This window comes from Sturnira hondurensis, unplaced genomic scaffold (assembly GCF_014824575.4).
Source record: "Sturnira hondurensis isolate 20B ecotype Veracruz unplaced genomic scaffold, ASM1482457v3 Scaffold0000780, whole genome shotgun sequence".
NCBI classification, from domain to species: domain Eukaryota; kingdom Metazoa; phylum Chordata; class Mammalia; order Chiroptera; family Phyllostomidae; genus Sturnira; species Sturnira hondurensis.
Genome location: NW_028073411.1, coordinates 17517345 through 17541065, shown reverse-complemented (window position 1 = coordinate 17541065; position 23721 = coordinate 17517345). Strand labels below are relative to the sequence as shown.

The 23721-nt window shown below is 66.2% G+C and overlaps 2 protein-coding genes across 6 annotated transcripts in view; both read left to right on the top strand.

The window, feature by feature from the left end:
* RGS12 (regulator of G protein signaling 12) overlaps positions 1-14942 on the top strand; it is an 82155-nt gene extending 67213 nt beyond the window's left edge. For 2 of the 4 annotated variants that reach the window (XM_037046586.1, XM_037046611.1), the window contains 8 exons: positions 865-1059; positions 1382-1455; positions 1887-2013; positions 3693-3789; positions 4970-5040; positions 5352-5505; positions 6871-7284; positions 14567-14942. In XM_037046586.1, coding sequence (XP_036902481.1) covers positions 865-1059; positions 1382-1455; positions 1887-2013; positions 3693-3789; positions 4970-5040; positions 5352-5505; positions 6871-7284; positions 14567-14793 — 1359 coding nt within the window. In that variant the 3' untranslated portion in view covers positions 14794-14942. Of the gene's footprint in view, positions 1-864; positions 1060-1381; positions 1456-1886; positions 2014-3692; positions 3790-4969; positions 5041-5351; positions 5506-6870; positions 8491-14566 lie in introns of those variants that run through there. The other 2 variants (XM_037046595.1, XM_037046603.1) reach the window with 2 other exon arrangements.
* A 1188-nt stretch (positions 14943-16130) lies between these two features.
* On the top strand, positions 16131-23534 carry HGFAC (HGF activator). 2 transcript variants are annotated; one of them, XM_037046635.1, is made up of 14 exons: positions 16131-16335; positions 16889-17069; positions 17197-17293; positions 17490-17569; positions 18037-18159; positions 18264-18395; positions 18579-18689; positions 18788-18962; positions 19261-19346; positions 19908-20163; positions 21434-21573; positions 21957-22097; positions 22181-22329; positions 23272-23534. In XM_037046635.1, the coding sequence occupies exons 1-14, from the start codon at positions 16225-16227 to the stop codon at positions 23452-23454; spliced, it is 1965 nt and encodes a 654-aa protein (XP_036902530.1). In that variant the 5' UTR covers positions 16131-16224; the 3' UTR covers positions 23455-23534. The 2 variants fall into 2 exon arrangements, with proteins under 2 accessions (XP_036902530.1, XP_036902521.1); XM_037046626.1 differs by having other exon boundaries at positions 17194-17293.
* The last annotated feature ends 187 nt before the right edge of the window (positions 23535-23721 follow it).

The window sequence follows — 23721 nt, the reverse complement described above, 5'->3', positions numbered from 1 at the left end:
GTCACAGATGCTGCCGATGGGAAAGGCCTGCCCCCACCCCGTAGGTGTGCCTCCCTCCTGCAGCCTCGGAGGGGCCGGCAGGTGAGCTCGGGCCACGCACTGCCCGGGCAGAGGCGGGGCAGACCGGGCCATGGGCTGTCGCCCATGCTGACAGGGCATGCCTTCCACCAGCCACCAAAATGGGAGGGAGCCCAGCCTCCCCCTGACCCCTTCGCAGCCCCTGCCCACCCTGAAGGACTTCCCAGCACCTCCTGTAGCCCCCTCCCAGCCTTCTTCCTCCGTCAGGCCAACTTGCTGTCCATTAGGTCAGTCTGTTCCTCTTGGAGAGGCCTCAGGCCAGGTCCTGGGAGCTGGGCAGCAAGGGTCGGAAAGAGGATGGGATGCACTAGAGGGGCCCCCAGACCGGGTCAGGCCTTGCCCTGAGTGTGGCCCAGCCCCCCACAGGGGGCCCAGTCCCACGCACGGAGGTGGGTGAGGGCAGCTCAGGGTCACGAGGTGGCTTTCTGGGCTCCAGAGAGAGTCGCCTGTTTCTGGCTCAGTCAGGCCCAGACCAGAGCATGGGCAGAGCAGTGCCCTGCTCTAGCAGAGCTGGTTACGTAGGGGCCTCTTGGGTGTTTGCCTCCCAAGACCAGGCCAGGCTGTGAGTTCAGTGTCTGGTCAGGAGAAACCCTGAGCTGTCCCTGCAGGAACACGGAGGCCCGAGCCCTCGGTTGTTCCTGAGACCTGTTGTGCCCTGCGCAGGTTTCATGGCCAGACGCATCTCTGGAGCTGGGTGCAGGCCTCCCGCAGTGCGTGCAAGTGACCTCTGCCTGTCTGGGGCGCCCTGCGTGCTCCCTGTAACCCAGCGCCCTCTCCTGCCCACAGTCAGAGGCCTGCAGGACCTTGGCGCCCGAGAGGGACAAGGCCACCAAGCACTGCTGCATCCAACTCCCCGACGGGACGTCCTGCACAGTGTCCGTCAGGGCGGGGCTGTCCATCAAGGAGGTCCTGTCCGGGCTCTGCGAGCGCCATGGCTTCAGCGGGGCCGCTGTGGACCTCTTCCTGGTGGGCGGGGACAAGGTACTGGGCCCAGAAGCCCCTCGGGGCCTTCTCCTAGGGGACCCGCCCAGTGAGGCACTGGCCTGTGGGGAGGCTGGCGAATCTCTGTCTTGCCTGAACCCGCCCGGTCACCTACCCTCTTGGCCGTGGTGTTGGGCTCCGGGTCTGAGCAGTTTGCCAGAGGCGGCCTGAGGGCCGGGCCTGCTGCCGGACCCCCACACGGGGGGTTCGCTCGCAGCTGCCCTTGCATCCTACGCAGCTGTGGATCTGCAGCTCTTGGGGAGCACCACCTGGCACCTGCGCCATGCTGACCCCTGCCTCCTTGTCCCTCTGTGCCCCATAGCCTCTGGTGCTGCATCAGGACAGCAGCATCTTGGCATCCAGGGACTTGCGCCTGGAGAAGCGGACTTTGTTTCGGTGAGAAAAATGCAGTTGCCATTTTTATGTTTTCCAGAGCCACACGGTGTTCTGACAGATGTCCCTGCTGGCCACTGGGAGGGGACCGCTGGCCCCGTCATGGGGCGGGGGGCGGGGCTGCACACAGACCCAAGGGGCTGGGGGTTCGCTTTCCCTTCCTGTCCCGAGACCACAGCAGGGGCCCGGCAGGTGGGCCATCCTGCGGGGGGACATCTCTTTGCTGGGCACAACGGCCCCTGTTCATCTCCAAAGGGAGCCTTCTCGAACACCCGGCAGGCTTGTCCCCACGCCAGAACCTGGGGCGGGACCGGGTGACCCAGGGCATTCGGGGGCCTGGGGATGCCTCAGTGTTCTGCTCCAGACAGAATGCCTCCGGGAACCCTGACGTGTATTTGCAGTAGGGATGTCTCTGTCCCTCCTTCTCCGAGCAGGCTGGATCTGGTGCCCATTAACCGGTCAGTGGGACTCAAGGCCAAGCCCACCAAGCCCGTTACGGAGGTGCTGCGGCCCGTGGTGGCCAAATATGGCCTGCACCTGAGTGAGCTGGTGGCCAGGCTGGTGAGTGATGCGGGGCCTGCGGGGGCTCCCTGCGACGGCTCCCTGCGACGGTATGGGGGGCCCAGAGCAGCTGACGACCATCCCCAGCTCTGCCCTGGGTGGGAGAGGGTCACCTTGGCCCCCCACCATCTCGTCCCACGGAGTGGGGACACTCACCCTTGAAGGGGTGGAGGCAGGCGTTTGAGATGTGATTTGGGTCTAGGCAAACCAGAATGAGGAAAACAAAAAGCCCTGCGGTCTGCCTGAGGTTCCAGTCTGAGCTGACAATGCCTCCGCTTCCCGCGCCCTGAGCCGGGCCGCAGGCTCATCCCCTCACGGAGTCTCCCAGTCCCCGTCTCTGCCCCGGAGAGGTCCCGTCTTTCTGGCATTTCCAAGCAGGGCTGGGGGTCGTTATGTGAGCGGGTTGAGGGAGAAAGCACTTGGGGAGGGAGAAGGAAGGGGCCTGGGTGTGAGCAGAGTCCCCGCCGTGAGTGGAGGTGCGTGTGTGTGGGGAGCTCTCCCGGCCGGCAAGCTGGCGGCCTGAGACCTCCTTTACTTTGGAGTCACTGAGTGCCCAGCACACTGCACCCATTCGCTTTGAAACACGGTGACGCGTGATGTAGTCTGCCTTGCGTTCTTGTTTCTTTAACAAGTAAACTTTATCAGAACTGTGATTTCACATGTCTTTAGAATTTTAATTGTCTTTGAAACGGACCCTAAAATTGTTCACAGTCTGACGTGAGCGAGAAGGCTGTGCTAGGTTGTGTCCAGGCCTCCTGGGGGGACCCAAAGCCGCTCCCCAGCTCCGGAGGGAAGGTCAGTGAGCTGGAGTCCCGTGTGCTGGGCAGGGCTGAATGAGCCCTTCCAGCTCTCCCTCTGAGACCCTGAGCTGTAGCTTAATGCCTCTGGCCTCAGTTTCCCTCTCTATAAAATAGGTTGGAAAGGGCTGGCGTGGGACTTGCAGGCTGGCCCGTGGTCGAGCCGTGTTCCTGCCAGGAAGTGGCTCGGCTGCCCCAGGGCCCCGGGTGCCTGGCCCTTGGGGATCTTCAGGGCCAAGCTCCCAGCTCAGCCTTCCTCTGGAGTGGTGGCGGTGGGTCCCGAACGGCAGGGATTCTCCCCGCCACACCTGCCTCAGCCACACCTGGGATGCTCCCTCTGAGCCCTGGTCCACGAGGAGGGTGCCCGCCCTGCCGCCTACACTCACTTCCTAACAGTGCGGGCCTCTCAGGGAGGTGGCCTTGAGGGTCCTTTTGTCCAGGTTTAAGGGATTCGATGCTTTCTGGCCTAGTTGACATCATATTTAAAACATTGCATTTGTGGACCAGGAAGTTCACCACCCTCACCAAATGTTCATCCACCCAGGTGTCAGCTTGGCAGAGGGAGGCCACCAGCTGTCACTCAGGTGATGGAATCAGCCCCACCACATGGACCCCTCAGAGCCCTTGTGGTCCAGGCAGCCACCGGGGCTTGAACTCTGGCTGTTCCTCATCAGGGGCCCGTGCCCCACCCCAGGCCCCACCCCGGGCCCTGCGGGCTGGGTGCCTCTGGAGGGCACTCCGGGGCAGCCCCGCCGAGGTGGCAGGGCCCAGGGTCACCTGGTGTGAGACTCCAAGCCTGAGCCAGGCTTGCTGCCAGCAGCGGGACCACGGACAGCTGTCCCAGTTTGGATGAGTGACTGAGTGCGCCCTCTCGGTCTCTAGAACGGAGAGAAAGAGCCGCTGGACCTCGGTGCCCCCATATCGAGTCTGGACGGACAGCGCGTTGTCTTGGAGGAGAAGGACCCCTCCAGAGGGAGAGGTGAGCGAGGCCCCTGGGAGCCCCAGGCCCCCTGCCCACCACAGAGGGTCTCACTGGGCTACCACCTCCGTGCCTCACAGAGCCCGGGCCGAGCACAGCCCCGCCAGGCCCCCGACTGGGCAGGAGGCCCCGGAGCACGAGGCCAAGAACTGCGGCCGCCCTGCTCCTCTGTCCTCAGCTGGCGGGCTCTGCAGTGCCCCCACCCTGACTGTTCGAGGACTCAGCACACCGAGCTGTGCTTCAACTTGGGGGCGGGGGGGGCGGGGGGAGAGAACATGCTCTGTTCCCTGGAGGCCTGGGGTCCCTGTGAGCAAGGGCCACAGTGCTGGGAGCCTCGCTGACTGGGGCGTGCCTGCAGTCCTGTCCCGTGTTCCCTGTGTGTGGCTCACAGAGCTCTTCCCACGGGGAGCCCCGGCCTCGGCCACATCTACCCAGAGACCCTGGGGTCCCACAGCCCCGCCCCTGCCCTTCTCCCTGCCCCTTCCAAGTGCTGCCTGCTGGTTCCCGAGGGGAGGTGGCTTCGTAAGAAGTTGCCTGAAGCCCAGGAGATTTCTGAGGGCTGCTCAGCTCTGAAATGTCCCTGTCCCCTGGGGATGTCCCAGTGGCCTGGGGTGATGGTCCTGGTGGTGGCTCCTCCCCTCATTAAAGAAGAGACCTCCCTGGGCCAGCCTGGGGAACACTGCACTCCCCATCCTGGGCCTGCTCCCCGGTGGGCAGGTGATGTGGCACTGGGTGCCTCCCTCCAGGGCCCCCTTGGGCACCAGTGAGTCTGCAGAGCAGTGGCAAGCCTCCGGGCAGGGTGTCCGGGCAGCTGCCGGGGGCACGGAGGCCTGAGCGTAGTCCTGACTAAGGGACAGTCGTGTATGAAGTTGCGTGACTCTGCTCTCCAGAGAGTGCTCGCACGGAGTCGCCCATGGAACAGGCTTTCTGGTGCCTGGCCTCCGACATGTCCCAGTGGACATGGTCGAGCCCCCAGGTGCCTCCCCCTCACACACACACAGCATGTCCTGCCTCTGCGCAGGCGGAGGACGCTGGTCCTGTCCCTGGTCTGGCCGGGCATCTGGCCTGTTTGTGTAGGTGGAGGAGGGACATGCCACGCCGGGCTCCGCTCCGGGTGTGCCCTCGAGGCTGTGCAGACACCGCGTGCTCACGAAGCCTGTCTCCCTGGCCCCACCCACAGATAAACAGAAAGGCGCTCGAGTCAGGCAGAGCACTGCTGGGACCTCCAGCTCCAGAAGTTTCTCAGCTACGGTAATTCCCCTGCCCGCCCGCCTGGTGTCCCCACTCCCCGCAGACCGGCCATGTGCCGGAGTAGGACTGCATGTCGCCCGGCCCCTGGGGGTCCCCCGTGCCCCTCTGGGCATGCTCCCTAGACCTGAGACTCGCCAGCCCGCCTGCACGTGGGCGCCTGTGCCCGAGGGCTCTGCGGTTTGAGTCTCACAGCAGCCGCCCCCACCGTCCTGGCGGGCTGGGCCGCAGACCCGGCCACTCTGCCCCCGATGAACTGTGTGCTGACCTGTGTCTGAACTGTGAGTAGAACTCTGGCTTTCCTTCTAATGCAGGGAGAGGAGAGAACACTAGGCAAGTCTAATTCTATTAAAATAAAAGGAGAAAATGGAAAAAATGCTAGGGATCCCCGGCTTTCAAAGAGAGAAGAATCTATTGCAAAGATTGGGAAAAAAAAATATCAGAAAATTAATTTGGACGAAGCAGAGGGTATGTGCACTTTCTCACCTTGCCCGTTTTGTCGTGGCGACCGTGTCGGTGTCTAGGACGTCTTCGACTGGAGGCCAGGCTCCTGTCCTGTGGGAGTGGACCCCTGGTGTCAGTCTGGGTGGCTTCACCAGAGCCCCCGCTCTCGGACGGAGAGCCAGGCCCGTAGGAGTTAGGGCGCACCCCCGTGGTGGCGGGTGGGGAGCACAGTGGTGCCCCAGGTGCAGCCTGTCCCCTCCGCCTGCGCCTCCAGCTGGGGTGGAGGCTCGGTTAGTGTCAGAGGGCCCTCAACAGCAGGCGGGTGCCAGGGAGGCGGCATCCAGCAGGGGCCCTGCTCGCTGTCCTCCTGGAGGGGCCTGAGGGCTGCCCCTTCCAGGGATGCAGGCGGGGAAGGAGGCACTGGGGCGGGGCGGGGGTCTCTTTTGTGGGACGTTCTTCCTCCTCTATAAGCCGCTAACGAAGAAGAGCAGCAGAGCAGAGCCAGAAGCAGTCGCTGTTGCTGGGTCTGAATGGAGGGTTCCACTGGGCAGCCGCCCCGCACCCTGCGCAGCCTGCCCTTCGATCCTCACACCCACCAGCTCCCTGCAGGGGCTGCGCAGGCGGGAGGGACCCCCCGCCCCCCGCCGTGTGCAGAAGTCTCTTCGTGTCTGAGACACATCAGGATTTGAGATTGTCACACCCTTGTCCTTGTTCAAAAGCCGAGAGTGTCACCTGAACGCCAGAGAGCTCAATTCAGGTGCTGCCTCCTGTGCGTGGTGGCCTTGAGTTACAGCTGAGAAGCCCTCCAGGCGAGCAGAGCAGCCGGGGTTCTGGAGGCGCCACTGGGGAAGCTGGAGGGACGCAGGAGGCCCAGAGGGGCCGCAGGGCTCTGCTCTGCTCTGCTCAGTGTCGTCAGGGCCATCCTGAGAGAACGGGCCGACTCCAGAGGCCCAGGTTGGGGTGCCACCACCAAGGTGCCCTTCACACAGTGCCCCTCGCTGGCTGAGGCCGGCTCAGCCCACCTGTGGCCTTACGCAGCATCTGCGGGTCACTCCTGTCATCCTGGGGAGGACGCAGGACTGTGAAGGTCCCTAGGTGTGCTTCCAGGCATGTCAGCCCACAGGTCATGGGTTTGGGGTGACTCAGGTCTGGACTTCACACAGCCTGGCTCCTGGGGAGCTATAGAGCGTTCCAGATTGTTCTAGAAGGCCAGGCCTTCCCGCGGTTCTGTGGGCAGCGGTGGTGGAGAGGTAGGTGCCTCCCGACCAAGGGCTGCAGTTTGAGGGCAGCAGGTAGGACAGGGGCGAGGACGTTTCAGGCGTGTGCTTTCACCGCGGGGCGTTCGGTGTGCACATTGAAACTTGGCCCGTGCGGGTTTTCTCCCAACAGCGTTTTTTGAGCTTATTTCCAAAGCTCAGAGCAACAGAGCAGATGACCAGCGCGGGCTGCTGAGGAAGGAGGACCTGGTGCTGCCCGAGTTTCTGCGTTTACCTCCGGGCGCGACAAGCCCCGGCCAGGAGACAGTGCCCTGGCCCCGAGAGCCGAGGGGACCTGCCCAAGACCACCCCGAGAGCCCGGCGACCAGCCCCAGCTCAGCCGACAGCCCTCCCTTCTGCACCCCCACGACCCCCACGACCCCCACACCCTACGCACAGGAAGTGGAGGCTGGGGACGTCCAGACTGTGGAGGGCGAGCATGTGGCCGACCTGACGCTCACTGGGGAGGGGGACATCAGCAGCCCCAACAGCACGTTGCTGCCGCCACCCCCAGCCCAGCAGGACTCGGCCGGGCCTCCCAGACCAGGTACCTCCGGGCTCGGCGCCCCCGCTCACCTCTGACTCCGTGCCACTCAGCTGTCCGCCCGGGGTGTCCGCCCATCCACCTCGTCCCCAGTGAAAAAGACACAACTGTGCTAGGTCACCCCTGCCCCATGGTCATCTAACGAGGTGTCCCCTTTCAGTCACCGTGGTTATGGGGGGCTGCCCCGTGTTGTCTGCCAGGAGGGCGTGGGGCTGTGGCAGCGGCCAGAGTGTGTCAGAATGGTCACAGAGGGGCTCCATGCAGACGCTCCCGTGCCGTGGGAGCACACAGCAGCCCTCCTCCCTGGCCTCCCCCTGGTCCTGGCCCACAGAGTAAGGCCCTGGGGACTTCTGGAAATATACATGTCACTCTTAAAATGTGGAGAGCTAGCATTTTCAGCATTTGTCTCAAGACTGAAAAGAAAAGGCTCCTGTCCTGAGAAGTAAATAAAGCACAAGCGGTTGGGCAGGACCGCCCTCGGATGCCTGCGTCTGTGTGGGCGCCGGCCCTGCGTACCCAGGGGCGCGGCTCAGGTGACAGGGCAGCAGAGGGCTTTCTGTGCGGCGTCGGCGTCTTGACCTCGGGTAGTCACGGCATTTCTCCAAACTTCCGGGAGCACGAGTGTAGTGGGTTCCTGCGTTCGGTGAGGGTGCGGCTGGCAGCAGGGGCGCTTCCCAGGAGCCCCGCGTCAGAGGTCCAGCGGTCTCCTGGCCTCCGCTCAGCTGCCCGCCCACACTGGCGCTACCGCCATGTGCGGCCCCACCCCACCCGTGCTGTGGACAAGGAGCCTGCGCACTGTGCACGTCCATGAGCCCCGGTGGCCACCCTTCCCCCACATGCTCGGTGACCCGTGGACACTTTGGGTCGAGACCCATTCTCTGTCAGGGTGGTGGGGACACACTTGCTCAGGCCCATCTGGGTCCTGCCCCAGGGCCCGTGGCCACACCCACAGGGGAGGCGGGCACCGTGGCCGCCTTCCACAGGCGCGCTCACGCGGCGTGGAGGCCATGCACAGTGTGGGGCGGGCCGGTGCCTCCCCTTGCTCCCGCGGAGGCAGCACCACCACCGGCCCGGAGGCGCAGGTGTCTGCATGCATGCCGCACTCGCACGCACCGGCGCGGACTCCCTCTGCTCCTCCCTGTGGCCCTGTGCGCGGCGTCCCTGTGTCCGAGGCTGTGTCTTCCCAGGGGAATAAACGCTGGAGCTCACCATGGGACTGGGTCGGAGCTTTCTTTCACCTGCACGTTTGTGTGCACTTGGGCAAATGACGCGCGCGTTTTACTCCAGGGGAAATATTGCAGGATTTTAGGGACTCGGTGGGTCTGCCTTAATATAGTGACTTTTTCATGTGGGCCATTCACTCAGCAGATGGCCTCAAGCACCCTACCTGTGCCTGCAGACTCCGCTGTGTGCTGGCTCCCTGCGGGCAGAGGGAGTTGGGGTGGGGCCCGGGGCCTCTGCTGCCTGACACACCGGTGCTCCGGGCAGGCAGGCCTCACCTGTCTGCTGTCGCCTGGGCAGGTGAGGTGGCTGGGCCGAGTTCATCCGCCTTGTTGCCCGTGGGCCTGGGGCTGAGACTCTCTGGCTGCCCTGTGGCCAGTGGCTGCCTCTCAGCTCCCACCTGCCTCTGCTGCTCCGGTCTCGCTCGGGCTGTCAGGTCCCGATGGTGCTGCCACTCGGGGCTCAGACTTCCCACCTAACGAACTTCCGCGTGGGCCCTGTGCCCTGGCCAGGCACCCTCTCTTCCCTGGCTCACCCATCGGGGACATCAGTGCCCTCTGTGTCCTCGCTGTTCCTGACGTGGTGATGGTGGCAGGCAGGTGGTGCCAGCCGAGTAGGAGCATAGGTGTTCCCAGCGCCCGGCAGGCTCCTCCCAATCACCGCTGGCCACAGCCCCCCGACCCCAAGACACTGGGCAGAGGGGACCCTGAGCCGTCAGCTCTCGGCCATCTTGAGCAGGAGCTGCTGCTGGGAGGGGCCTCGGTCTACAGCGACGGCGGCGTGGAGGCCCCCGAGTGGGGCTCCACGCCAGGTGCAGTGCGTCGGGGAGCCACACCTCCTTGTCTGCATAGGTCGAATTGGCTGCAGCCCCGCTGCGATAGAGGGGCCCGCACCGGGAGCCCTGGGCCGCTTGGGGGCAGAGGAAGGTGTTTCTCAGCGTCTCCCTGTCCCAGGGCTTGCTGTGAAAGGTGCCTGAGCGTCCGGGTGGCCGTAGTGGCCCCTCCATCCGGGGTGATACACACCGTGTGGTGGTGTCGCTGGGCCCTGGGGTCCCCACATCTCAGCTGTGTTGGGGCGCTGGTCAGGGCGCTGACACTGAAAGCCACACCGCTCACCCAGCCTGGCTGCAGGCCTGCTGTCTGTGGCCGAGGACAGAGGACTTCAGAACGGGGCTGCTCTGAGGGGTGCAGGCTTTCTTTTCCTTTCTTTAAAAAAAGTATTTATTGATTTTAGAGAGGGAGAGACATCGACCTAAGAGAGAAACATTGATTGGTTGCCTCCTGTGAGCCCCCTGACCAGGAGTGGAGCCAGCCTCCGTTAGGTGTCCGGGCCGATGCCCACGCAGGCCGAGATACGTGTTCTCAGCAGGAGGGCGGGGCTTTGGAGGGACCGGCGCAGTGGCAGCCAGTCCGGCCGTTGTCAGGCAGTGCTTCCACAGCACGGCTGGGAGAGGCGGCTGTGGTTGTCTGGACCCAAAGGCCCCAGGAATCCCCCTGGGGGTTCGTGGGTGTCCCCTGGCTTTTCCCGCCCTGGGCAGCACCAGGCCACGTGGCAGTGGTGACTATCCTCGGGTCCTGGCAAGTAAGGATCCAACTCTGATCATCAGTCTCACTGGGCCATGCAGAGGGCAGCGCTGGGTTCACGGGCATGCTCATGGGTGTGCTCATGGGCTGGGAGAGACACCTCCGTCCACACCAGCAGGCCGGGGCGCAGAGGCAGCCTCCTAACGGGCACCTTCTTCCTGCTGAGAGAGGCGCCCTGGGAATGTGTTTATGGGGAAGGTGTCGGAGCTGGCCTTGGGGCGGCCTGCGGTGCTGACGGGCAGCCTGGAGGCCACCGGCCCTGCCACCCCCTCTTCTGTTCTGGGTGGGTTCACGGCCAGGTCCTCACCTTGGCTCCCAGGACTGAGCATTCAGCCACGACTCAGTCAAGTGTCAGGGCAGGGAACAGCGGGGCTCTGCTGTGACCTGGCGGGGTTGGGAGAGGCTTTTCGAGGGCCTGTCCACAGCCCTTCCCAGGGCGTGGGCTTGAACTCTCTCCTTCACAGCCCCTCCCTCTGCCCACTGAGTGGACCAGCCCATGCCCTGCCCTGCCCCCAGGAAGCAGAGCCAGCCTGACATCCGACTGCCACCTGCCTGCACTTGCAGTGTAGGCCCTGTCAGGGTCCTGGCTGAGTCCCCAGCCCCTCCAGAGGCCAGCCCCAGGGTGCCTCCTCCCCCTCAGTGCCTGAAGTCGTCCCTGGCAACCACCCACCCCTGAGCGATCACTGATGGGGGCAGCTGTATGCAGGGCCACATGGCCCTCCTGGGAGGAGGCCTGGCACAGTTGTCCAGGCCCAGGTCCCCAGAGGCTCAGGGGAGGAGAGACTGCACACTGGGCGGGGCAGAGGCCGGCGTAGACGTCCTGTGGCTCAGTGCCTTGTTGCCAGAGTGGCAGCTCCCGGAGAGCCCGCAGCTCCCTCCGTCATAGGTCCGTGTGACCCCCCTGGCCCACTTGCATGCAGCCCTCCAGCACAGCGCAGGGGGCTGGCCACTGCCGCAGCCCCGCCCCCAGGCCCTCGGCCCACCCTCAGCGTGGCCCCGGGATGGTGTGTCCGCACTCTCCGGGAAACATGCCTCCCTCGAGTGCTGTGGCCTGGTGCCCAGAGGCTGCTAGGCAGGCAGCGCTGAGTGAGACGCTGGCCTGGCCCCCACCCGACCACTCACGCAGGCACCAGCAGGCTGCGGGTCCGAGTAGAGGGACTGTGTGTGTGACCGAGCCACAGATGGCAACCAGGACTTTGGTTGGGGCTGTCGAGCTCTTTTCCACGGGACCCAGTGGGAAAGCAGGAAGCAGGCAGAATGGGGTAGGGCCTGGAGGGTGGGCCTCGGAGCCCCTGCCTAGGCCTCTCTTCTGTCCCCACATTTTCCGCTTGAGCTGTGCCCATGCCTCCTTGTGCTGGGGAATTATCTGAGGGGCAGCCGGGGAGGCTTCACAGAGGAGGTGGCAGGGTGGCTTTGAAGGACATGAAGCACCTGGTTCAGCGGACAATTCAGAGCAAGTGGGCAGAAGTCACAGCAATGGAGGACAAGGAGGGTCTCTTGTCCCTAGAGGGCAGGCGGCTGGGGCCGGGTCCCCAGGGGGAGCCTAAAGGGGGCCTAGGGGTCAGGCTGCACCCCCCGCCCTGGTCCAGCCAGTGCAGCGGGTACTCCACTGTCCCACTCTGCCACTACCTCCCAGTGGAGCCCAGAGGACCAGAGCAGACGTGGAACCCTGCGCCAAGAACGCCAGTGGACAAATGAAAGGGCTGGCCCAGGGGCAGATGACAGCCAGCCAGCAAAGGGAAGGGCCCCTTCAGGCTCTGGGCGCAAGGGGCAGTCCAGCAGGGCTCTTGGGGGGCACATTGTGCACAGTCAGAACCCCAGAATTTGGTCAGTGCCAAGTCAGGGGCGGCAGAGCCCTGGGGAGGAGGGCTCAGCCGAGTGGCCAGAGCAGAGGACGAGGCCCCGGCTGCAGCCTCGGGCCTGGTGTTTGAGGGGCAGGGGGCAGGTGTGAGCAGGACCGTGCTCCCTTTGGAAATGGTGGCCCCTGCGGAGCCCTGTGGCGTCCCTGCCAGGGGGGCCAGGTGGTGGCTGCTCTGGGGCAGGCCCTGGCATGCGGCCGTAACACCGGCCTGCTTCACAGGGCTGGGCCCCTGCCACTGAGTCACAGGCCTGGGGCTGCCACTTCCTCAGAAGAGCCAAGTCCGGGCCAGGTGGGCAGGGCCTGGACTTCAGCCGCCCTCCTGTGACATGCATGTCCTGGCCCGTGTGCCAGCCGCCCGGTCCCAGAAGCAGGCATCTCCCCCCGCTCCTGTGCCTGTTGAGCTGCCCTGAGCTCAGAAGGCCCGCAGCCAAGGCTGTGCCCCCGCAGGCCTCTGTGTTCCTGGGGGTCCATTTGGGGAGGATGGGAGGGCCAGGCTCTGAGCCCGTGTGGGGCCACACACCCTCGAAGGCTCCAGGCTGATGCCCAAATGGGGGCGAAGGATCCAGGGCGCACCCTGCCCTCTCTGCACCCTGAAGCTAGATCAAAGCCTGGCCTCCTCACCTCCCACCCTGTAGCCAGTGTTGGGAGCGCTGGGGACCCAGTGACAGGCTGGGAGCGGGACGTTTGCTGCATGACTGAAAGACCGGCCCCCCAGCACTGGGCGGGGGTGGGGAAGTAGTTCTTCCTGAAAAGCTTTTCGTTGTTCCAATTAAGACCTGAGCAGCCCCCATGTGAGGTGGGAAGGCTATGTGCCAGCTGGGCACCCCAATACTGATGTGCCCCGGGGACTATGATGTGTCCCTCGGGGACTTGTCATTGAGGGGACCTGCCTAGGGGGCCACGTGGAGGCACGGGGTGCAGTGGGGTGTGGACTCTGAGGTCACAGGTCAGCTGGGGGAACACAGGCTTGTGGCCAACCCACCCGCACTCAGAGGCCTTGGACCCAGGGCAGGAACAGGGCCTCGCCCTCCCAGCCAGGCTGGGGAAACCAGGGCCCGGGGAGGGGCATCAGTGGCGAAGGGCCCCTCCTCCAGCCTGCTCACTGGGGGTCGTGGACTGGGGCTCCCTGTCCCCATGGGGCCCTGACACCCCATAGGTAGGCCAGGCTCCTGCCTGCACCTGGCAGATAGGAGCCCCAACCTGGGCATCACGGCTGGGGTGAGCCAGGGAGCCCGGTGGAGGGAGCCATGCCCACTCCTTGCTCGTTCCTAAGGATACCCCCAGGACAGCAGGTCTCTGTCCTCCAGGGATGCTGCCCACCCCAGGGTCTGGGGGCTTCCGAGGCAGTTTCTAGCAGCCTGGGAACTCCTGGGGGTGAGGTAGGGGCTGCTGGGCACTGAGCTACTTGGAGGAGACAGATAGGGGGCTGGGGTAGGGCTTGAGACCCCAGGGTGGTAACAGGGTTGGGGGGAGAGCGTGGCCAGGCGGGACTGAGTTCATGAGGGTAAAGGTGTGGGCCAGGGCAACGGGTGGGTGGACAGGCTGGTGGCCAGGCTAGGGGCACTGGACACTGGCAGTGAGGCCTGTGGGTGTGTCCAGTGCTGTTTGGCACAACCCCCTCAGGGCTTGGTCCTCCCCCCAGCCCAGGTGGGGGGCCTGCCCCTTGAGGACCGTTTACCACCTCCCTAGTGGCCCTGGCCTAAGGACAAGCTGGCAGACAGCCCCCCCGGAGGAGTTGGGGGGCTGTATTAGCCTGGGGTGGGAGTCAGGGCAAGATGAGGCCAGGGACCTCTGCCGGGTTCCAGCTCCTGGGGCAGAGGGTGGAGGGTTCTGTCACGGAGACAGCCCCCCACATTGCTCTCCACTGGCCACAGCCCACTCCAGAGGCCCACCAGAGCCCTTGTGGGGCCCTGGGACCCTGCCCTGGCCCCTGGACCCCAAGCCACACAACCCTTGTTTTAGCAGCAGACAGTGTACCACCTCCCCCGCCCCCCACCAAAAGCCCTGGCAAGGGGACAGTTCAGTGTCCTCAGGTGGAGAGCCGGCTGGGGAGGGTAGGAAAGGAGGGCTGAGGGGGTGGCAGGGGCAGGCATCTGGGGGCCCCGGTGCTGAACAGCTTTTGAGGGGCCCCAGGCTGGCTGGGAATGGATTGAACAAGGGCAGGGGGCAGGGAGCCCTGGGTGTCCCTGTGACCAGTAGAGGCTCCCCCAGGTCCCCCAGCACAGAACCTGGGCCCTGTACCCCCAGACCTTAGCCTCCAGCACCCGGGGCCCCAGCCTCTGCCCTCTCCTCTCCCAGTTAAAGCCTGCTCCTGCCCTCAGCCTCAGGACCTCCCCTGAAGCATGTGGTGTTGGGCAGATGCTCTGGGTGTCCAGGTGTGCTGGGCCCTGGGGGCCCGGGACTTGTTGAACGAGCGGCTCAAGGCTGGCGGTTGGCAGACTCCTGACTTGGGCCGAGAGGCTGCAGGCAGAGGTTGCCGGCCCCAGGGTGCATTTGGGTATTTGAGGAACCTCTCCCACACCCAGCAACGGTGCCAGGCAGCTGGGTGGTGGCACCTGCTCTGGGCGTCTATAGGGCTTTGAGCAGCCAGGTGACAGCGTCTCTCTTCTCCCTGTGACAGGAGGTGGGGCCCACAGCAGCCAAGGCCTCCCCGTCAGCACGATCATCGACGTGGACCTAGTCACTGGCTCCGCACCCGGGCTGGCCCGCAGGCTCCCGGGGTTGTGGACAGGCCCCCGGAGGTCAGCAGCCAGCAGGCCCCCGGTGTCAGAGCTCCCAGGCCGGAGCCCTGTGCCAGGCAGGCCCACCAAGCCCAAGGCCAGCCCTCACCACGCTACCTTCGTCTGAGCCCCCCCAGCGGACCCCTGGTGCCTCCAACCTTGCACCTGAGCTGCCCGCCTGGACGCGAGCATGAAGGCCCATGACCTCGGGGCGCAGCCCAAGCCTGTCTTCAGGGAACTGGGAGCCAAACCGGGAGAGGGCGGGGCCATGGCTGCAGACGGGGCTGCCTCAGGGGGCTCCTCAGCCTGTCCCCTATTGCCCTGCACCCAGCCTCCCCTCAATAAAGTGTCTTCAAGGACAGTGTTGACCTCCTGCTGGGAGCTGGGGCCCCAGGCCCTGTCCTTGGGGAGACCTTGTGCCCATGTTGTGGGAGGGGATGAGGAAGTGGCCCGCAGGTCAGGTCTTGGTCTTGTCCACGTCACACCGTCCCCTGCAGGTCAGCACAGCTGTCCTGTCCAGGGCACAGTGGGGACCCTGCAGGCGGCCATCGACTCACTCGGAGGGGGTCGCCTGGGTGGACACCTGACTGGAGAAGGCCCAGGAAAGGGTCTGGGCCGTGGTCACGGGAGGGGCCTCGGAGGGGCAGGGCTGTGTGGACCTGGGCCAGAGCAGACAGAGACGGTGCCGTTGGCCCAGGTGGCCTTGGGGCAACCCCAGCAGCGCAGTGCTGAGGGACCCCGAACCCCTTCCTCCTCTGAGTTGGGGGGAGGGGGTCCTCGGTTTGCCAGAGGCCTGAGAGTGGGAGGGGCCTGTGGGGCTGCTCCGTATGCTCCTGGGGGGCCCTGGGGGTGTCAGGATGAAGAGGGGCCAGCACCCACCCCACCTCAGTCTGGGCCAGGAGGGAGGGAGGGCAGCTGGGTCGCAGGCACTCTCCACCGGGTGGGATCCCAAGCCAGGGCTTGGTGGCTCTTGGTGTCCCCTAGGTAACCAGCCAGGGCTCTGCTGGGGACCAGAGAGGGAGTCCAGGAGAGATGGGGAGGGGACACCTCTGAGTCAGGGAAGACTGAGGGGTGGCTCTAGTCCTGCTGCGCCCCCTCCGCCACGTCGTCCGCCCCAGACTGCTCCTGGGAGTGGCAGCAGAGGCCCCGTCCGGTCCCTGTTTGCAGAGCGGCACCCCCACCGGAGGCATCGGGCCTCCTCTCTGCCCGGCCTCACGTGGGTCCCCAGCCAGCACCCGCCCTCCAGGCTGGGGCGGGGGAGGGGCTGAGCATGGTTCCCACGTGGACTGGGTGTCCGGGCCCTCCCTGCTGTGTTGCCCCGGAAGACTTTGAGGGGCGGCTTCTTGGTTTAGACCCGAGGGCACTGTCCGGTGGCTGAGACCGGAGGGGCAGCAGGCCCTCTGGGCCTGACGGGCTGAGCCGGGCAGCAGACTCGGGGGACCTGCAGGCCTGCACGGGAGGCAGCCAGGTTAATCATTTGCAGGCGGCCTTGACCCCAGCTGCCCCAGCTGCTCTGCTCCTGACTCCTGCGGCCCCTCACACCAACTCAGGAGGAGCCATGGGGCGCTGGGCCTGGGCCCCCAGCCCCTGCCCCCCACCCACAGTGCCCCTGCTGCTGCTGCTGCTGCTGCTCCTGGGTGCCCCTGGGACCCAGCTCCGGGCCAGCAGGGTGAGCATGGGCCCCATTGACCTGCAGCCCTGGCCTTCCTTGCAGGAGTCCAGGGCTGAGGTCTCGCAGGGTGTGGGGTAGGTGAGGGGCCCAACCCGGAGAAAGCTGGCCTTTGGGGGTAAGGTGGGTGTGCTGGGCTGGCCCAGTGGCAGGGGCAGGGAGCCTGGGAATCCAACTTACTGGGCCCCCACTGGGGGGAACGGCCTGCCCCCCCTTTCCAGCCTCTGTGGGGTCTGAGCGTTGGAGGTGGGTGGGGTGGGGCCTCTGAGGGCCTCACAGCTGCTCTAGCCCCAGGGTGGACCTCGGGGTGGGGGTGCCCTGCCCTGCAGACCCCAAGCCAGCTTTTTCTGACCCCTTGGGCTCGGCGGGAGGCAGGTGTCACAGTCCCAGTGGAAGCCTCGGGGTGTTTGGTGTCCTTGGGTCGCCACCCCAAGACTTGAGGGCCCAATTAGGGAGTCTGAGGCCTGGGGCTGTGCCAGCACCCCCACACGGCCGGGGCGCAAGGGGGCCAGTCCCACACCGATGCCGTCCCAGCCCTCTCGGCTCCTCCTAGAACCACACGGAGCCCCAAGAACCTAAGGCCACAGTGACCTCTGGGAGCCCCACGACTCCTGTGACCTCGGTGGCCCCCATGACCTCACCGGTGGGCACTCCAGAGGCAGAGGATCCCCGTGGTGGGGGGCTCACCTCCCCGCCTGTTGTGGCTCCCTCCAGCAGCAGCCCTGGGGGCCCAGGTTGGTCAGGGGGGCTTCCTGGAGGAGGAGGCAGGCTGCATGCACCTGGGCAAGTGGGGTGGTGGCAGAACGAGCCATGGGGGGGGCTGGTGTGGGAGCCCCGTGATGCTGGCTACCTCCCCAGCAGTGCTCACCGAGGACGGGCAGCCCTGCCGGTTCCCCTTCCGCCATGGCGGCCGCCTGTTCCATTCCTGCACTTCGGAGGGAAGCGCCAGCAGGAAGTGGTGGGTCCCGGCCAGCCCTGCCTCCCCTCTTCTCCAGGGTCCCCGGCCCTTCCACCCTCCTGCTCCAGAGGGATCGGCCTCTGCAGGTGGAGTGAGCGAGTAAACGAGGGAATGGTGGAAAGGCGGGGGGAGGGGGGGGTGCGTGGAGCTGAGAGAGCTGGCCCGGCTCTCCTGTCACCGCACACACCACCCACAGGTGTGCCACGACTCACAACTATGACCGCGACCGGGCCTGGGGCTACTGTGCACAGCCCTCCGAGCCCCAGGAGGGCCCAGGTGGGTGCAGGGACTGAGCTTGGGGCATCAAGGTCCACGTGCTGGTGGGGGTGGGGCCACAGGAACGGAGCTGACGGGGAGGGGGCCCTGCCTGCAGGGCAGGAGGGCGCAGGGGTTGAGCCCACTACAGGCCTGGGGGCTGGGAGGGGTGGCCCAGGATCCCTCAGCCCCGGGGACCCAGGAGTTTTGAGTAAGGTCCCTCCCAGGCAGAGAGGACCCTGCCCTCTCTGGGGACCACAGGGTTGCTTTGGCCATTGCTGAGGTCAAGACCCACCTGCCCAGGGTCTGAGTGTTGAGTGGGACTGGGGGGCTGCTCCTGTTCTGAGGCACCCGTACCCCCAGGACCTCAGAAGCATCTTTAAGGCAGCAGCCCCAACAGTGGCAAGCAGTGAGGGGCACAGAGCCAGGGGGCAGACTGGCCGGGCTCTCAGACCGCCCCCCCGCCGTGCCCTCCTGCATGTCCCCAGCTGCTCCGGACCCCTGCACCTCCAGCCCCTGCCTCAATGGTGGCTCCTGCACCCGCACCCAGGACCCCGGGGCCTACCACTGCAGCTGCACGAGGGCCTTCGCTGGCCCAGACTGCAGCACTGGTGAGCAGGCCTGGGGGGGAGGGCGGGGGCAGGTCCTGGGAGGGTGGGGCCCTGCGGGGGGCAGCGGTGTGCAGAGAGTGGGGACTCACCGTGTGGCCCCCCAGAGAGATGCTTTGACGAGACCCGCCACGAGTACCTGGAGGCGGGCGACCGCTGGGCCCGGGCACACCAGGGCCGCGTAGAGCAGTGCGAGTGTGCGGGGGGCCGCGCCCAGTGCGAGGACACACACCACACAGGTACACGGCGTGGTGGGGAACGGAGTGTCCAGAGCCTTCCCATGGGTGACCCCACCCATCCCCGGTCCCCACCCCAGAGGAGGGGCTCCCCTGGGATCACCCAGCCAGGGGCACCTGCCCCGCCCCCCGCCTGGAGCCTGGGCCCTCGATGCCTGAGGCCTAGCTTCTGAGCCCTCCCTGCAGCCTGCCTGAGCAGCCCGTGCCTGAATGGGGGCACCTGCCACCTGATTGTGGCCACTGGGACCACCGTTTGTGCCTGTCCCCCGGGCCACGCTGGGAGGCTCTGCGACATCGGTGAGTCGCTCCGCCTCAGAACCGCATGGTTGTCCTCCTGGCCCGGGGGCGGGTGGACCAGTCTCGAGCCCAGGCTCACGGCCCACTGCCGCCCGCAGTGCCCGCCCAGCAGTGCTTCACTGGGAATGGCACCGAATACCGTGGGGTGGCCGGCACGGCGGCCTCTGGCCTCAGCTGCCTGGCCTGGAACTCCGACCTGCTCTACCAGGAGCTGCATGTGGACTCGGTGGCTGCTGCGGCGCTGCTCGGCCTCGGCCCGCACACCTACTGCCGGTCGGCACTGGCCCGGTCTGCCGAGACCACCTCACCCAGGGCGGCCAGGGTCTGTCCCAGGGGGCGGCCCCTGGCCCCTCTGCCTGGGGGGCTGCCCCAGTGAGAAGAGCTGGGCTGAGGCTCCGGCCCACGGGCCCAAGGCCACCGTGTCCATGGGCAGAGAGAGCAGAAGGCTGCTCCGGGGTGGGGGCGGAGGGTGTAAGGGGTCCCACCCTGCTGTGTATCCCCCTTCCCTCTCCCTGTTTCCCTGACCAAGGGGCAGGGTGACACCCGCCCCACTGCCTCTCCCCACACCCAGGAACCCTGACAAAGACGAGCGGCCCTGGTGCTACGTGGTGAGAGAGCACGCGCTCTCCTGGGAGTACTGCCGCCTGGCGGCCTGTGGTGCGGAGGCTTGTGCGGGGCAGGGCGGGAGGGCGGGAGGGCGGTCCCATGCCCACCCCTGCCTCCACCCTCTGGAGGACCACTGCCCATCTGAGGATGGGGCGACTGAGGCTTCTGGGGCGGGGCTGGTCTAAGGCCACACAGCGGGTTGTGCAGGGGTCAGAGCAGGCAGCCGGTCACCAGGTCCTCTGGGTGGCTCTGGCCCACCTGAACCATGCAGGGAAGGCCACCAGAGAGGACAGTGCATCCGTGGGGCAAGCAGCGTGGTGGGAGGCCTGCAGGCACCCCTGGAGTCAGTCGCTGCGGGTGGCAGCTCTGCGAGGCTGTCTCCCACTCCAGGCCCTGCCCCTAGGGCTCCCTGACCACCCTGGGCTTGTCTGTGGGCCCAGAGGCTGCTGGGAAGGACACGGAGTGGGGCTCAAGCGAGTCCTGTGTGCAGGGGACCAGAGCTGGGCTAGAGCCCTGGGTTCTGCTCCGGAGGAGCTGCCTGGGTGGGGAGGCGGCTGATATGCTCGGGCCTGAGGATGGTGGAAGGATGTGACCGGTGACGTGTGCCCCCAGAGTCCCTCACCAGAGCCCCGCACGCACCCACCCTGAACCTGCTGACCGTGCCCGAGGCCACCCCTGCCCGTCGCCAAGCCTGTGGCAGGCGGCACAAGAAGAGAAGCTTCCTCCGGCCTCGCATCATTGGGGGCTCGTCCTCGCTGCCTGGCTCCCACCCCTGGCTGGCCGCCATCTACATCGGGGACAGCTTCTGTGCCGGGAGCCTGGTCCACACCTGCTGGGTGGTGTCTGCTGCCCACTGCTTCTCCCACAGGTGAGCGGCTGGGGCCCCGGGGTGTCTGGCCCCCAACCTCCCTCAAACAACCCGTGCCGCCCTGCACCATGCACACCTGCATCCTCTGCCCAGCGGCTTCGCCCACCATCCGCGCGTCCACACCTTCCCACTGTCCTCCCCCACGCCCCTGCCCACCGGCATCTACCTGACAGCACCCACTGTCCTCACGTTGCCCCACCGACCGGGGTAAACCCCCTCCTTTTGTCCTTCTGTTCCCCACTCCACGTCGCCCCCCACGACTCAGGTGGGACATGGCGCTCAGCCAGGTGCTGGGAATGGAGGCTGCGGAGACCCAGCGGAAGCACTTCCCAGCCCCGAGCCTTCGGCTGTCAGAGCGGAGCTAGTTTGCGCATGCGCAGGAAGGGTGATGGGCGGGGCCGTTCCCTGCACAAGCAGCCGGGCCCCGCCCCCCTTCCCCAGCGGCACAGGTGGCGCTGGGACTCCGAGGCCCCTGCAACCGCTGGGGTGCGCACTAGGTTTAGCTCGGGGCGCTGGGGTCTAGGGGTTCCGGTGGGAGAGGACAGGCCTGACAATGGCGACTCAGGGATCCGGGCTGGGGAAGCCTGGGGGTGGGTGGTAGTGAGCCCCAGCAGTCATCCCAGGGCCGTGCGTGGGGGTGGGACAGTGGCCTGCACTTACCACTGTGTTCCCTCAGCCGGCTCTCCGCTGGCCTGTGAAGTGGGACCACTGTGTTCTCCCCAGCATGGTACTGGGTGGTTAAGAAGCTGGGGAGGGGGAGCAGGCATCTGCTCCCACATCCAGGGAGGGGTTGTGGGGTGCCAAGCCTGTTGGGGGTCACAGGTCTGCACCAGGCAGGGCTGGCTGACGGAACAGGACAGACATGGGCAGGAAGGAGAGGGCCGTGAAGCCTCACAGGGTGGCCTGCTCCTTAGCCACACGACAGGCACACCTGGGGACCCCCCTCAGCCCTCCAGGGCTGGGGTTTCCAGCCAGCAGCCCGCCCTGAGAGGCCACCCAGCAGAGGTAGTAGAGCCCCCGGCCCCAGCCCTGCCTGGGAGGCAAGAGGGCAGAGCCCGAGTGGGAGGGACCCCACCGACAGCAGATGGGAAAGTGGAGGGGCTGGTAGGGGATGGAGGGGCTGATCCGGGGGCCTGGGCCTGTGCCCTGCAGTGGTCCCGCACAGGGTCACCCTCCTGGGCTGTCTGTGGGCTGCTTGGCCTCCGTGGGTGGGGCAAGAGCCAAGCTCAGGGGCAGAGTCGTGCTGCCACCGGCTCCCCCCCCCCCACAGCCCCCCCAGGGAAAGTGTCTCGGTGGTCCTGGGCCAACACTTCTTCAACCTGACGACGGACGTGACACAGACATTTCACATCGAGAAGTACATTCCGTACCCGCTGTACTCCGTGTTCAACCCCAGGGACCATGACCTCGGTGAGTCCCGGCTCAGGCCACGTGGGGGCACTGCAGGGCCGGTGGTGTGCGCTCCCGCTCCCTAGGGGAGCTGGGACTGGGGAAGGGTTGGGCCCCGAGGACCCGGGCAGAGTCCTCAGGTAGGGGAGTGTGTGGAGGGGTGGACAGGAGGGACAGAGAGGAGAATGAGGGCAGAGAGCAGGGAGGGGTTCCAGGGCAGAGCAGCGGGGGAAGCCCCAGGTGGCCAGCCTTTTGGGGTCTGAGTGGGCCTTCCTGCTCCCTGTCGGGTCTCCCAGGCCGTAGCCCCTTGCCCCTCGGGGCTGTACCCTAGGGTAACTCAGGGCCATGCTCTATCCACCCGGGGCCCCCTACCCCAGGCTCACCTCGGCCTCTCCCCCACCCAGTCCTGATCCGGCTGAAGAAGAAGGGGGACCGCTGTGCCGTGCGCTCCCAGTTTGTGCAGCCCGTCTGCCTGCCGGAGCCCAGCAGCCCCTTCCCTGCCGGACACAAGTGCCAGATCGCAGGCTGGGGCCACCAGGATGAGAGTGAGTGGCGCTGGGGGTAGGGGCCAGCTTGGGGCCCGGGAAGGGGCGGGGGCCCACCCACCCGACAGCGTCCCTGCCCACAGATGGGAGCGAGTACTCCAGCTACCTGCGGGAGGCGCTGCTGCCCCTGGTGGCTGACCACAAGTGCAGCAGCCCCGAGGTGTATGGGGCGGACATCAGCCCCAACATGCTGTGCGCCGGCTACTTCGACTGCAAGTCGGATGCCTGCCAGGTGAGCCCAGCCTCAGACGCGCCGCCTGGAGGAGGGGCCCGACCCACAGGGCCAGCAGGGAGCACCCCACCAGCCACCACGTCCCCCACCACTGCCGGGAGGCCCCCTTCACTCAGATGGGAGGACTGAGGCCCTGCGAAGGGCCAGGTCACAAAGCCTGACCTGTCCCAGCTGTCCGTCCAAGGGCAGTTGTCTATGTGTCCCCAAAAGCCAAACTGTCATCGTCCCCTCCCCCTCCCCCTGTCATCCCTGGGGGATCCCTCTGCTGGCCAGTCCCTGCAACTCACACTCCGGAGCACTGCTGGGGTGGGGGGTGGAGGGCGACTGCTCCCGTGTCACAGACAGGGAGACTGGGGCCCGGAAAGGGACCGATACTCTCCCCAGGTCACACAGACAGGCGTGGTGAGGGGGTGAGCTAGGTGGGGGCTTGGCGCTGGCCCCTTGGGGGAAGTCCAGGGTAGCTTCATGGAGGAGGGGTGTCTGCGCTTGTCCTGAGGGTGACTAGGAGTTCTCCAGGAGGGTGTGCCTGGCGGGTGTGTGCCAGAGCACAGGGGCCACACGGGGCGTGCCGGTGGGCTGCAGGGCAGACAGCCGGAGAAGCGCACTGCTGGCCGTGGAGGGAGCCTGGGCAGGGCTTTAGGGGCCAGATGACAGGTCAGGCCCTGTCTCACCAGCTGGCCACAGGAGGACATCCTGCCTATGAGGCCTGGGGGAAGTGGCCCGTGTGCTTGCTTGGAAATAAATCTCTTTGCCATCTGTCCCCACACTGGCAGGAAGCCCTCCCGGGGGCCCAGGGGAGCCTCGGAGATGCCTCTGGGGGCATTCTCGGGCTGGGGCAAAGGAGGCCAGGATGGGAGCAGGTGGGGGGCTATTTCCAGGGTGCCGATGAGCTGAGCGCCAGTCTCCCCAGCGGGCCCAGCACTGACAGGCAGCTCTGCACAGGGGGACTCCGGTGGGCCCCTGGCCTGTGAGAAGAACGGGGTGGCTCACCTGTACGGCATCGTTAGCTGGGGCGACGGCTGTGGGAGGCTCAACAAGCCTGGCGTCTACACCCGTGTGGCCAGCTACGTGGACTGGATCAAGGACCGGATTTGGCCCCCTAAGCGGCCTGTGGATCCCTCCTGAGCCCCCTGGGGCGGGGGCGGGGGTGGGGCATGCTGTCTCCCTGCCATTCCCTGCCTGCTGGCAATAAAGATGTTGCCGAGGACACAGTCCACCCTGCCTGTCCCACTGCCCCCAGCCCGACCCTCCCTCCCAGGCCTGATGGGGCCCGCACACACCTCCCTGGCTGTGAGCCCCTGTGAGCCTTCCGCCCTGGCTGCTGAGAGTCTGTTCACGGGGTGACCCGCAGTGGCAGGGTGTCTGGGGTTCAAGCCTTCCCTGCCTTCCTGA